Source organism: Trachinotus anak, unplaced genomic scaffold, assembly GCF_046630095.1.
Source record: "Trachinotus anak isolate AG129_WGS33_773 ecotype Australia unplaced genomic scaffold, CSIRO_AGI_Tana_v1 ptg000032l, whole genome shotgun sequence".
NCBI classification, from domain to species: domain Eukaryota; kingdom Metazoa; phylum Chordata; class Actinopteri; order Carangiformes; family Carangidae; genus Trachinotus; species Trachinotus anak.
The window spans coordinates 5,867,501-5,881,791 of NW_027273883.1; the positions used below are offsets into that span (position 1 = coordinate 5,867,501).

The 14,291-nt window shown below is 42.7% G+C and overlaps 2 protein-coding genes across 2 annotated transcripts in view; both read left to right on the forward strand.

Moving 5' to 3' along the window:
- Positions 1-336: 336 nt before the first annotated feature.
- On the forward strand, positions 337-3,367 carry LOC139612892 (S-adenosylmethionine-dependent nucleotide dehydratase RSAD2-like). The gene is made up of 6 exons (XM_071469035.1): positions 337-780; positions 867-1,028; positions 1,190-1,419; positions 1,514-1,663; positions 2,516-2,548; positions 2,779-3,367. Exons 1-6 carry the CDS (start codon positions 471-473, stop codon positions 2,941-2,943), a joined length of 1,050 nt encoding a protein of 349 aa, XP_071325136.1. The 5' UTR covers positions 337-470; the 3' UTR covers positions 2,944-3,367.
- Positions 3,368-7,761: 4,394 nt separating this feature from the next.
- The window catches only part of sv2a (synaptic vesicle glycoprotein 2A), a 46,175-nt gene continuing 39,645 nt past the window's right edge, over positions 7,762-14,291 (forward strand). The window contains exon 1 of the mRNA XM_071469603.1: positions 7,762-7,932. The gene's annotated coding sequence lies outside the window, so the exon portion shown is untranslated. The remainder of the gene's footprint in view (positions 7,933-14,291) is intronic.

Genomic DNA, 14,291 nt, shown 5'->3' on the forward strand with positions numbered 1-14,291 from the left:
GGAAGGTTTTTTTTCTTGAGTTCTGTTTGTAGGAAGATAGCGGCCAAGGGCCTTTAAAAGAAAGTGGAGCATTAAGGGAGAAACTGGGGGGGGTAAGTGTCATAAGGAAACAGATGCATTAGAGAGCATGATTGAGGCCTCAAAATAATGAAGTTCTTCAAAGGTCTGCACGACTATAGGCAAATATTATATCTGATCTCATGTTACTAGGCAATAACCACTCAGCCTCCTACACACACACACACACACGATCACCTTCCCATAAAATTTACAGTTCTGATGCTGATGCATTTAATGACTGACGGTTTATCTAAAATTGCACTGGTGTCGTCACATTTTATCACTTTACCACACACCGCACAGGGATCTTTACAGTTTCGTTTCTCGATGTTTGTAAACAGAAAATCAGCTGATCGACTTTCCTCCCCTCTGTTCTAAGGCAGAGACAGTGTCGTGTTTTTGGTTTAAAGATGGTTTTTTCCTCTGCGGTCGCGTTTTCCAAGCTGCTGCTGCGGCTCTGCATCAGCACCCTGCGCGTCTTTGTGAGCGTCTCTCCAATAGTTTGGCGCTGGACAGCGGGAGCCTTGAAGGGAACGAGCTCAGCCCACGGGATATTGGAGGAAAGGAAAGTGCAAAATGCAATGACTCCAACTAGTGTCAACTACCATTTTACACGCCGGTGTAATTATAAATGTGGGTTTTGTTTCCACACTGCAAAAACGTCCTTCGTCCTGCCTCTTGAAGAAGCCAAGAGGGGCCTCAGACTTCTGAAGGAAGCAGGTGAATCTGTCAGGTCAGATATTCTGCTCTTAAATATGTTGTCAAAACTCCTGCATGCTGTTGGTTTTTGTCTGTTTGCTTATTAGGTATGGAAAAAATCAACTTCTCTGGAGGGGAGCCTTTCTTGCAGGACAAGGGAGAGTTCCTGGGTGAATTGGTCCAGTTCTGCAAACAGGAACTCCAGCTCCCCAGCGTCAGCATCGTCAGCAATGGAAGCATGATCAAAGAAAAATGGTTCCAGAAATACGGTAATCAGTGTCAACCTTTCCATACAAATCCATCATTGCATACATTATTTTGCATGTTAACTCCTCTTTACCATATGATGATGGAAGAAAGTACTTTTTTCCTTTCATTTGGCACCAATGCAAATGTTACGCAGAACGCTCAGAGTCACTCTCTCTCTCAGGTGACTGTCTGGACATCTTGGCCGTCTCTTGTGACAGTTTTGACGACGCAACCAACCAGCTGATCGGGAGAACCCAGGGCAGGAAGAGCCACCTTGACAACCTCTACAGGATCCGGGGCTGGTGCCAGCAGTATAAAGTGGCGTTCAAAATCAACTCGGTCATCAACACCTTCAACGCTGACGAAGACATGACGGAGCACATCATCAAGCTCAACCCGGTCCGCTGGAAGGTAACGACAGGAGAGGAAAGGAGAGCGCAGGGCAGAGTGTGTTTGTGTCATCGCACATCTACTCATCCTCATCTTCATCGTCCACTGTGCGCAGGTATTCCAGTGTCTGCTGATTGACGGGGAGAATGCAGGAGAGACAGCCCTGAGAGAGGCAGAGAGGTTCGTCATCAGCGACCAGCAGTTTCGGGAGTTTGTGGACAGACACAGCAGCGTCTCCTGCCTTGTCCCCGAGTCCAATGAGAAGGTATAAGTCTCCAAACAGTGGTAACAGATATGACTGTAGATATGTGTAAATGCACTAACTTATGCCCATTCTCTGGAAAACATCTCAGTTTAAATAAGCTTCTTAAATCCGAACCTTTGACACCCTGTGATATAAACTGGTGAATCAGAATGCAGTATTATCAGTGATCCTCGCTCTCATATAGTCTGACCCTAACAAATTCTCATATTGAGATCCAGGGACTGACAAGTCTCACCTCTAAAAGAATGAGAGCAAGTCAAATCTCAGCAAAGTAATGAGCGGAAAGGATGAGAGTTCATATCATGTGAGTTTGTGCAGTTTTAATATCATCAAAAATAATGCCATGATAATAAAATTTCCCATGTTATCCACTCAAAACAAATCTCTCACTCAAGTACTTAACAATACCAGAGTATACATGGGAAATAAACACATAGTTGTACTTATGGCTAAATTTATTTTGCTAACATCCTAATACATGCCTCACACCGTGCAAATCAGTTTGTACAGACAGTAAAAATGTGAATGGAAAAAGGGGATCATTTTCTACCACAGTAAACTGGTAAATATCAAAATAAGGGAGAAATTAAGTCATAATCTAAGTTCAAACTAGTTTGGTTATTGTCACTTTGAAGCTGACCAATAAAAGACCAGGTTCTTGACACAGTGAGACAAGCGGGAAATTCTGTGCAGAGCGTCATCCAGCCACATGCACGGGACTCTCTGTACAGCAGCATTTGTTGTGGGCGGTGGAGCAACATCAGCAGTGCTGGTGACATGTACAGTTAATAGTGGGACAATGTTGGGATGAAAAGCCAACATGTTAAAGCATGACCTTGGTTGTCTTCACAGATGAGGAACTCCTACCTTATCCTGGATGAATATGTAAGTACTTTCATTTGTTTATGGATTTAAGTCGTTTCTCTTCAGATGGATGCTCTTATAGGCCACATGCATCTTACCTTAGTAAGTTAGTGTGACTGTGCCACTGATTACTGAAGTTAAAGTTTCAGACAGTGTGAAATAATTAAAGGATGACTGCTTGAATGGAGGTGAATAGAGTTCACAGACAATGTGTAACTCCCAAACTGATTTACCCTTTCTCCATTTTTCAGATGCGTTTCCTGGACTGTCGAGAGGGAAGGAAGGACCCGTCCAAGTCCATCCTCGATGTTGGCGTAACCGACGCCATCTGCTTTAGTGGCTTCGATGAAGCGATGTTTCTGGAGAGAGGAGGGAAATATGTGTGGAGCAAAGCTGACATGAAGCTGGACTGGTGAAATTCTGCTACTCAACTATTTAGATTTTCCTTTGTTGAACGACTACACTGGCAATTTGTAAAGTGTGAATGTTTTTATGTTTATTTATATCAGTTATTTTTATAACTTACCACGCTGCTTGAGAAAAACCCATAAGATTCAAAATATTTTTTTCCATTTCATTAAAGATAAACACTGTTGTTTCCATGCACTGCAAACGTGGAAGCCTGTGACCAAAACTCATTTTCTATAATATTGTAAGGTCTTGATCTTATCCTGGAAAGTGCCTTGAGATAATGTATCTTATGAATTGGTGCTATACAAATACAAATAAGAATTAAATTGAATACACAGTGTACACAGTGAATACACAGTGTTTAAATGAAGAAACACGACACCTCTGTGGGTTTTACATTCTGAGAAAAATAAAAGAATAAAAATAAAAGGGAGCAGTTATAAAGTTTTTTTTTGGGAAGTAGCAGGACAGAGTGTTGGGCTGGATGTTTGGAAAGTGACATTTTTTACTGTATTAACTGTGGTGACCACCAGATGGCGACAAATATTTCCCCCAAAGTCCAAATCAAAAACTCATCACACAAACATTTTATCATCAAGAATTACATTTCTACCATTTAATTAAAGTTATAAACCTTACATCCAGCTGATTGTCATAAACAGCTGTAGCCAACACAGTATAGCGCAGGAATATTACTGTCATATACTGAGATTGAATTCTTCGTGAAGGTTAATGAACCATATTGCATCGTGGTTATTACTGATGGATTAGAGAGGGACACATTCAGTCACATAGACAATCTTAATTGAGCTGCTCAACACATGTACCTGTGCAGTTTCACACAAGGCGTGCGTTTGCTACCACAATTCATTACAGCATTTACAACTGCAGATAAGAGCTGGCAGAGGCACTCATCATTAAACTGTCCCTTATTACTTTATTGTGCGCAGGAAATTTGATCATGTTTGGGAATGAAATTGTGTGTCAACCAGGCGGGAGCTTGCTTTTTGTTACGGCAGGTACAGAAAACAACAAATAGAGACGACAGCTGCAGATGCACACACTGTGGAGCTGCAGTTTCTGTCTGGAGGTGCATTTCACTTGATAATGATAATGATGGTAATCGGGTGTGTCGGGGCTTCAGCCAGGCCAGCTGCTGCAGGGAGAAGTGTGTAGCTGTGTTTGTCTGCTCTGTCATATGACCAGCAGGTTCCTCCGCAGGGCCATCCTCTCTCTCCTCACCTCCTTCTTTCTGTCTCCTGCAGTCAATGTCGCAAGACCATTGGTTCATTCATGTGAAAGAGTTAAATATGTTAAATATGCTGAAAGGTTGAAGCTGATACGACTGGTATTTGAGAGTTTCATCAGCCAACATTCTTCTTTTTTTTAAAAACAGCATGAACCTGCCTAGTGTCAACAGTCCAGGCTGCTGGCGGTGGTGGTGTACTGATGTGGGGAACGTTTTCTTGGCACAATTTGAGCCCTTTAATCCCAATCAATCATGGTTTGAATGACACAGTCTATCTGAGTACTGTTGCTGACCATGTGCGTCCCATATCTTCAAATGGCAGAAGTCACCTCAAACTGGTTTCATGAACACGACAGTGAGTTCAGTGAACTTCAGTCACCAGATCTGGATCCAACAGAACTCCTCTGGGATGTTGTCAAAGAGAAGATCAGCAGCGTGAACGTGCAGCTGATGAATCTCCAGAAATGATGCAATCATGTCAACACGGAGCTGAATCTCAAATCTCAGATTCTGTTTTGAGATTCTGCCTCGACCCGCTGACTTCTCCTCAAATGCAACGATGATGTTGGCATGTGGTTTTAGTAAAATGTCTCGATAATTACTGGACTTTGGTTCACACATTCATCTTCCTCTCAGGATTAAAATGAACAACTTTGGTGATCCCTTAACTTTTCATCTGGCACCAAAGTTTTCCTTTGTCCAGTCGTTTGGTTTATGATCACTTCCCTGCAAAACTAATGACACCACTGACCTCAGCTGTCCTTTGTGTTTAGTGACAATCACCAAATGTTAACATGCTAACACACGTTGTTACATCAGCATGTTAGCATTGTGAGCATATTAGCATTGTCACGTTAGCATTCACTGCACTGCTGTGCTTATGTACAGCCTCACACAGCTGCTAGCTCGGCTGTGGACTTCAGTCATTTCCAGGAGCTACTGAGGTTATTATAACATTTTCTATTTAGTTTATTGATAACACCATTACCTATACAGCTGTTCCTGCTCTCTCTCTCTCTCTCTCTCTTTTCTCCTCTCTCCTCCCCCTCCCCCTCTTTCTCCTCTTAAACCCAACCGGTTGAGGCAGACGGCCGCCCACCCTGAGCCCGGTTCTGTTGGAGGTTTCTTCCTGTTAAAAGGGAGTTTTTCCTCCCCCCCGTCACCAAGCACTTGCTCTTTGTGGGAACTGTTGGGTTTTTCTCTATAACAAAGTAAAGTCTCAGCCTTGAGATAATGTATATTATGATTTGGCGCTACACAAATAAAATTGAATTGAATTGAATTGAGGTGCATTTAGGTGCTGAATTTGGCACGAAATGGAACGAAGCTCTCAAATACAATTGTAGCTGCTCAACACAGATATGAAGAATACACCAGCAAACAAACAGACAAAAAAACCCTCTAGTATTTAATCCACTGTCTCATAGGTTTGGCTGTGTCATTGCCGCTTCATGGAGGCGTCCATCCTCAAGTGAAAACATTAGTGATGCCGCCGCTGTCCTTTGGGGAATATGGTGAAGCAAATGAGACTTTGCACCACCGATAATGTGCCACGTTGTCACTCCGACATTCATCCCTCCTCACTATCAGACTGAGCAGGACAGAGGGTGGAGGAACTGCTGCCTACAGATAGCAGCCCCTCAGGCCAGCTGATCAATAGATGATTCAAACAGACAAAAGCAGCTGAAAGCCTAAAGCGAGGCAACGGGCCTCATCTGATCCGCCTGCTCCTGATGACAATCAGACGACAGCTGGAGCGTCAATGGAGATCTGACTGAAAGACCTGAAATGCTGAAGGCAAAGTGTTGCCCACATACTGTATGTTACCATGGACGGGGGGGGGGGGGGGGTTAGATCAGTCAGAGGTGGGAATAATAATAATTCAAATTGCTTCCACTTTGTTTTTTTATGGTTTAATCTCTTTATATCTCACTAACTAAGATTTCTTAAGATTATCCAATTTATAATTTTTACTTCTATTAACTTTTCCTTTTTTGTTTTAGTCCTATATTGTGTCAAGCCTTATCTTTGCCCCTCGTGACAGCTTGCTGTACAACCAGTGGTCTCAAACCTAAGGACCTTGTTATTCATTATCATCATTATTTGACTCTGGGGCCTTACTTGAGAAGGGTGCAGGACCTCGACCACAGAGAAGACCATCTGACGCCTCAGAGACACACAGCGGCCTCCGTCGTGTAACTTTTTTCATATTAAAAAAAATAAGTGTTTCTGGGGAATTTCAACTTTAATGCAATGCATGTTGGGAAGTATATATGAATAAGCTTAACTTATTGACAGCTGGACTCACGATTATTGGTTCTGAAAGTTATAATTAATTGATTTAAATGTGAATCCAACAAAGAAAAGTTAGAAGAACCTTCTCTGTTTCCACTGAATCAGGACTCCCTTACATTTGTTGAATTAAGAGACTTGCTTCGTTTGCTGTGACTTTAAATGCTGATAATTTAAATTTCTAACATCTAACAACCTGTGATTGTTATTTATGCCAAAGAATATAAGTTGCACTGATTCAAATGTTGTCATCTACATCCAACACTGGATGTTTATGAGAGTGTCACTGGTTCACTGCAGATCCAAGATGGAAATACTCAGACGTTGACTGCTTATTTCACGCATGAAATGTCTTAAAAACATCAGATGGACCTGTCCACAAGGTTCAAAACTTGAGCTTCTTTCAGCATCACATCTAAAGCTAAATCTGTGCTCTCTTAGCATCGCTGAGCTAAAAGAGCACAGGTGTATCTGATGAAATGAATGATGGGCTGAATTCCATTTAGCTGAATCAGTTTCATGGACCTGGCGCTGTTCACACTGGCTCACCATCATCACTTCCCATACTGGGACACTTGAATAAACACTGCTCATTAATGTTGCTGGTACCACCTGTGCTTCTCCTGCTCTGACAAGTGAAGATGTCTGCAGGGCACATGGTAAACAGAGCACACAGTCAAGAGGAGGCTGAATCAAGGATAAATGATGTTAGATTGTCAAAGCTTTGTGATGATTTCCCATATGTGCCAGTTCTGAGAAATACTATTAACACCAAATGTGAAGCTTTTTATTTATTGATTGATTGATTTATTTATTTATTTTAGCAGACTTGTATGTTTGATATATGTAACAGTGCAGTGATATCTTTATCACATCCTTACAAAAACGAACAGGGGAGGATTTCAGTTGTCTTCCACCAGGGGCATCCTTGTGATTTATTTTATTTTATTTATTTATTTTTAACAAGGCCAATTAAAGGCACGAGCCCCAGCACGTGCAGGGAGAGGCGTGGTGCACGTGGATGGGTGCCCTCCGTGTAAAGTGTGACCTTTAATGCGTTCAGACTCACCTGTGGCTGAGGAAGATACAATCACCTTCACCGCTTCTGGTTTCCTGCAAACCAGCAACCCCCCCCCCCCACGCCCCGCCCCCCTCCTCTTTCTCAGAGGAATGGTGTCTGCTGGAAGAGGGATGGGAGGATGGGGAGGAGGAGGAGGAGGAGGGGGCGGTGTCTCCATCTGAGGAGGATGGTGTGTAGTAAGTGAAGGGGGGTGGAGGGTGGAGGGTGCAGCTCTGTGCTACTACGTCAGTTCACATCACAGGAGCACACAGGACCTTTTTTGCTTCAAGTACTCGGGGTGACTCCCTGCACAGCAAAAAAAAACAACAAAAAAAAAACAAAACAACAAAAGACTTCGGCTGTCCCTGAACGCGCTGACCTTCCCATCAAAAGGTAAGCAGATGAATGATGTTCTGTAAATGTGCAATTTTGTCTTCACCTCCATTTCAGTGCCCTCATTTCCGCTGCTGTGGCCGCTGAATCGGTGCATGCAGGAGCGGGACGACATCCAGGGACATTTCCGCATGTTTGTGATACAACTCGACATTTATCTCCGACTAGTAACAGTTTATAGGCCTGCGCTGCGCAACGCCATGACCCCTAAACCTGCACCCGAGCAGAATCAAAGCAGAAATGGAACCACGGTGAAAAAAAAAAGAAGAAGAATAGATTATTAATCACAAATGTCATAATCAGACCGGATGTGAAGATTTCTGACTGCGGATTTTGGCGAAATGCGCCCCTTGCTCTGGCTCTTGCCGGGAGGTCTTGTGCGTTAGGAGCGATCCCCATCATCCATCACAGCGCAGAGGATTCACTCTGTGGAGGAGGCAGGGAGCGGAAGGCAGGAGGTTACCAGGGTTATGTTTTAATGTCTTTACACGGTCCATACGACCAGCTTCCCATCATCCATCCAGTTTCGTCCAGTTTATTGATGGCGATGGGTTTTTTTTTTTGGCACCGATGCCCTTGTCTCTCTCCGTCACTTGTCCTTTTTTCCCCCTCTTCACCACACGGACACACATTTGTAGTTCTGTCCTAACTGCACTTTTCCCCTGATTTTAAAAAGTTTTCCTCTTTATGTGCTGTTACATTTGATTTGTACAACGCCGGGCCAGGCTCAAACGTGCAGAATGCAGCCGGGGCGTCCTGTCCTGCGTCGTGCGCCACAATGACCTTGTAGAAACCCAGCGGGGAGAATATGACGGAGAAAGAGTGATGAGCATTTTTTTTTTTTTCGTGCTTTCCTCTGTGGTGTTGCTCTGCGGTGGTTTATGTCAGTGCATGGAGCTGAAACGACTTTGCCCTGAGAGGGACGTTGTTGGAAACTGTGTCTATGCCCTTTTGGATGCTTTAAACTCTGGTCTGAAAGAGGAATGAGGCGACTTAGCTGTTGGTGAAATGAATTTATGGTCAGTTCTGTGGTTGGAGGTGTTGCGTTTTACAACTTTACATGACTGATGTCTTGTCCCTGTGGCAGCCATCACTGCAGCTCAGTCAGTTTCAGAGCTGTGTGCACCCACCCTACATGAGAGGTGGCAGCGAGGAGATCAGCCACTGTAGCAAAGCTGCAGGATACTGTGCAGTTCTCATTTTATATGATTTTATAGTTTGTACAAGTCAAAGCTGGACACACTTCAGCTTCATAATTAGTCTTTATCAGACTGCAACAACACATTTGCTGTGATGTACAGCAGCTCCTCTTTGAAGTTATTCACAACAATCAAAAGCATCCTATTGTTGAGAATTTAGATTTTGTTTTTGATTTAAATCAGTGGTTGGGACTGGATCTTGGATGCATTTGACATCCAAAGATCACCAGTAGTGTTTCCTGCAGTGCTGCTTATGTTTCCATCTATCAGTCCATTTTCTACGCCTGCAAGAGGAAACCAGCCAACCACTGGCCCCGAACTCCAGACCACCACCAGCAGTTTATTAGAGGCTCTGAGTGTGAGTCCTAGTTGAATGGGGTGTAGTTGTGGTGTTTATGTGTTCAGTATCTGACAAAGACTGCTGCACACTGTAAACCCAGATTCAACCTTGAGAACACCTTTTACAGGTGCAACGGTTACTTCATTAATTGAGTAGTTGACTGACAGAATATCAATAGACAATTATTTTGATAATCGATTAGCTGTAGTCATTTTTCAGACAAAACGCTGATTATTTGCTGGGTCCACCTTCTCAAGTGTGATGATCAGGTGGTTTTCTTTTTCATATATGACAGAAAGCTGCACATCTTTGGTTGAATAAGACAAACTTTCTAAATGCACCTCAACAGCTGTGAGAAATTATAACGGACATTTTACACTATTTTTTTTTACATTTAATAGAAAAAGTGATTCATTAAGAAAACAACCAGTTTAACTGATGATGAAAATGATGGTTAGTTGCTGCCTTAACCCCTGTAGACGTTTGCTGTGTGTCCATGTCGCTCACCAGTCTGACTTTGGAACAAGACTAACAACATGTTGATATGTTTATTAAGATCTTTTATAACTGAGCCGTCACTCAACGCCACACAGCGCAACAAAAGCAGTGTGAGTCGACATCTTTGTTGCAGACGAGGCTGACGTTCCCATTTAGAGGACTGATCGCACAGTTTAACACACAGGAGCTCCGCTTGAGAGCAGGAGGAGCTAAGGGAGCTGCTCTGTTTGGCGTTGTCATTTTCTGCCTCCTACCCCTGCTGATTGGGCCGTGCTCCGGTCTGTCCGCAGAGATTAGCCCTGTCACAAGTTACAACTCGCCTCTCGCTGCAGCTGGGAGCAGTGGTGCTGGATAGATTGGAAAAAATACGGCAGCGCAGTAGAGCACAGCTATCCACCTCATCTACCCTGTCCAGGTGTCGTCAAGATCAACAATTAGCACTGTTGTTCCAACATTTAGATCCGTGCTTCAAGGAACACTGGTTCATTAGCACTGCATCGCTTTTCGAGACAGATCCCTTTTTTTGGCTTGTGATGCTGCTACTGAAATAGTCCCCTCTGCTAAAGATTTTCTGTGAGGCTGAGCGATAATTGATGGCCTTTTCCCTCCTCTCCAGATGGGGTGGGATGGGGGATGTGGAGCAGCGATTAGTGTCAAACACATAACTCTCCATTAACAAGTGACAGTGCATTTTTTTTCTTACAATATAAGCCAGAAGAGGTGTTTGACTTCCTCGTCTGCTTTTGTAAACTAATGCGTATGATTAATATTCATTGGCCCTGTGCTTTGCTTGTGTTTACAGCGGTGAAATCTGTCTCTTAATTAAATGCTACTGCAGTTATGGAGCAAGTCATCAGGGATAATAAAGATTTATTTTACACGTCCAAAACATTCCTAATAATTTAATGATAATTTTATACAAAGGGATTTATCTGTATAACTGCAATTTCGTAGGAAGGCTTCTGGAAAGGACTGTGTAATTTGGTAGTAATTATGGGGCAAATAGAGACATGTTCAGCTGGAACCTCTGATTAATTTGTAGGATAACATTATTTTACCTCAGTCAATGCAGCTGTCCATGCACAAATGCAAATCTTTGTGTGTATAGTTGTAAATAATGGGAAATATACAGTTCTACAAATATGGAGATTAGGATTTATAATAGATAAATACATTTTTACTCTGTCGGTTTTTCCACCCATCAAGGTTTTTGTAGTTCCTTTTAAAAAAATTGTTTGGAAATGTACTTTTTCACTGATTTGTTGATCCCACTTTTATATCCGAGAATTAAGTAAAGAGCCGAAGCCAGGGGGCAGTTAGCTTAGCATGAAAAACACTAGAAACGCAGCAAAGAAATCCCTGTAAAACCACAACTTGTCATTTGAGTGTGGATGAATGAAACAAGATACAACACGATAACTGGTGAATTATACAAGGTCAACCTTCAGGTGTATTTTTAGACTTTGGACAGAGCTGTTTCCTCTGCCAGTCCAGGTTAAGCTAACTACCTGCATCCGCCAGCTCCTAACACACAGATATGAGAGAGTCTTGATATGCACAGGGAAGCAAGAGCAAAGCTTGTAGTGGTAACAATCTAATTCACACAACCATAAAAAAAACCCATTACAGCAGCACTGAGAGAGAAGAGCTGCTGTGGTAATGATATCTGCATTGTGAGTTTGGTCTGAAGTAGCTTTATAACCTCTCTTGATGATCCCTGCAACGTATTCTTGGAAGGTTTCACCCTCTCTCTGGAAGCAGTGGTGCCGGTTTTAGTACATAACTCGCTACTGCACAGATCACACTGACCTGAGTTTATCATTTTTCTTTTTTCACACGCAGTTGTGAGAGTGAAATATCTCAACATCTACTGGTCAGACAGAAACTCCTGGTCTCTAGATTGCTTGAATTTTCCTTCACCACGACTGAAATATCTCAACATCTGCAGGATGGATTGAATTCGGTACAGATGCGGCTCATGGCTCCTACACGATGAATCCTAGTGACTTTGATCCTCTAACTTTTTCCTGACGCCATCATGAGGTGCACATTTGTGGTTGTGAGTGAGCTGCCGTGATAACCTTGGTTGCATTTTGTGTCAGGATGAACTGGTTTTGCCCTGACTTTTAGCAGCATCAGTGGGTAAAAGTCTTCCCATCAGCCTCAGCTGTACTTTGTGTTTTTTGTGCTAATTAGCAAACGGTAGCATGCTACTATGCTAAAAAAAAGATGGTGAACATGATAAACATTGTACCTGTGAAACACCGAAGCAGCTCAATGCAGAAGTGCAGCTTCTGCTTCTTGTTAGTCTCAAAACAGATAACACCAAAGTCTAATTATGTTTCTTCTATAGCTGACTTCATTACCTGAGGTGAGGTGTGTTGCTAATTGTGAATTTGTCACAGTTTCATGATGAGTTTAGTTTGCTTCATGTTTGTAATTTGTCGGCTCTCAGGAGGTCGGTCATTTTTCGAACACACACACCTTCAGGCAGAGAGAAAGACATTGTCACTGCTGCTCACAATACAATTAAAAGACATCACGCCAGTGGTGAATGCTAATGAGCTAAACGTTAGAAAATGAGACCACTGTGCGCTGCTTTGAAACACTGCAGGTTATACACACAGCTGTATTGCGGCGTTTTTATCATCTGTGCTGCAGGTTTTGATCTGCACCTCTCAGCTGCCCTCTGTCTGACTCCTCTTCAGTCCATTTTGCAGTGAGCAAAGCCAAAATGGATGCAGAGAGCTGACGTCACTGTGTTTGACATGGTGTTGCTAGCCGCCTTGGTGCCACCAGGGTGACAGTGCACACTGAGAGCCCGAGCAGGGGAACAGTGACGTGACTCATGTTAGCCTGCAGTTTCTCCCAAAGGGGACTTGTGCATGCACAGCTCAGCCCAGCGTCGCGCTGCAGCTATGACCCAGTAAGCCGGACAACCAATCATCATGCTCTCAGCCTGCTGATATGTCCTTAGCATGAATGGGCCTGAAGCCATGCAGGAGCATGGTGCAGCTGAATAAAACCGTCACTCCCCGTATGAGTGTGTGCAGATGTCACGCTGTGGTTGGTGCAGATGAGCAGGAATTGGACCGAGGCTCTGTGTGAAGGGCTTTTATCGCACCAATACATCACCACTGAGGGACGAGTCGACTGTGCCACCTCTGTCCTTGTGGCCAGAAAAGGGACATGAATAATTGATGAATCCTTCAGCAGGACTCCCCTGGAAGCTCAGACCAGAGTAGCTGATAGAAAAATGATGGATGAGGACGGAGGAAAAATGCTGGTGGATGGATGAAATTCAGAGCAAGAGGCTTTGTCTGGAGCAGGAAGAGGAGTAAAAGCCAGTATAAACAGAATGTGTGTGTGTGTCCTTCAAAAGAACGATACAATTTCCAGTTTCAGTGACTTTACCAGTGAAGGAGGACGTTTCTAAACCAACTCACCCAGAGAGATGATATCATTTTGATTAGTGTCAGAAGATGATACCGATTTACCATCTGACATGCAGGGTGCTGAGTCAGGATGAATCTTTCTAACATAGAAAACACATTTTTTCAAATGTATATGATTTTCTAAAAATGCTGCACCCACAAACCTCTGAAGAGAAGATTATGCTAATTTATATAAAGTATATAATTAAATATTTTAAGGCAGTGAGTCTTTTAATTTAGCAAAACTGAGCCCTAATTATGGCTTGGCAAAAGATTTGTCCTGTAATTACTGCACACCATCTCCCTCCACTGCTCAAATTCTGATAAATTAATTTTACTGTTAATGCAGGAGTATAACTCCTAAAGAGACATTATTTGAGGGTTTTTCTTGATGTAGTTTGGCACAGTGGTGCTGTGAGCTGAGTGCTAATGTGAGCATGCTAACATGCTGATGTGTAACTATATTTGTCCAGGTATCACCTCTTCTTCTTCTTCTTCTTCTTCTTCTTCAAACGCAGACAACACCACTTGCATTGTGTTATTCTCCACATCCGCCATTGTCTCATCTCTGACTGTCCTTCACTTTAAATGTTCATACAAATGCTTAGGAATTGAGCTTCATTACGTTCGTTCAAGGTTAATTTTTAACATTTGACTCAAAAATTAAAATATAATAATACTATACATTACCAAGATATTCTGTATCATCACTCTACCCATAATTACTTCAGCGGCTAAACCTTGTTAATGATAGTGCATTATGTTTTATCACCAAAGACAAATTGTGCAGTTGTCATAAACGAAGGACCAACCATCTCATGATATTTATCTGCTATTAGTTTCCAAACTGTAAACTTTAAATCTTGTAACGACAGATCTAATCACCAT

What these genes read in the sequence shown, in the direction of transcription:
- LOC139612892 (XM_071469035.1), top strand. Translation starts at nt 471, where the DNA reads ATGGTTTTTTCCTCTGCGGTCGCGTTTTCCAAGCTGCTGCTGCGGCTC. An exon ending in AAAATGGTTCCAGAAATACG is followed by an intron (nt 1,029 to 1,189) that starts GTAATCAGTGTC and finishes TCTCTCTCTCAG; the next exon opens with GTGACTGTCTGGACATCTTG. An exon ending in TCCCCGAGTCCAATGAGAAG is followed by an intron (nt 1,664 to 2,515) that starts GTATAAGTCTCC and finishes TTGTCTTCACAG; the next exon opens with ATGAGGAACTCCTACCTTAT.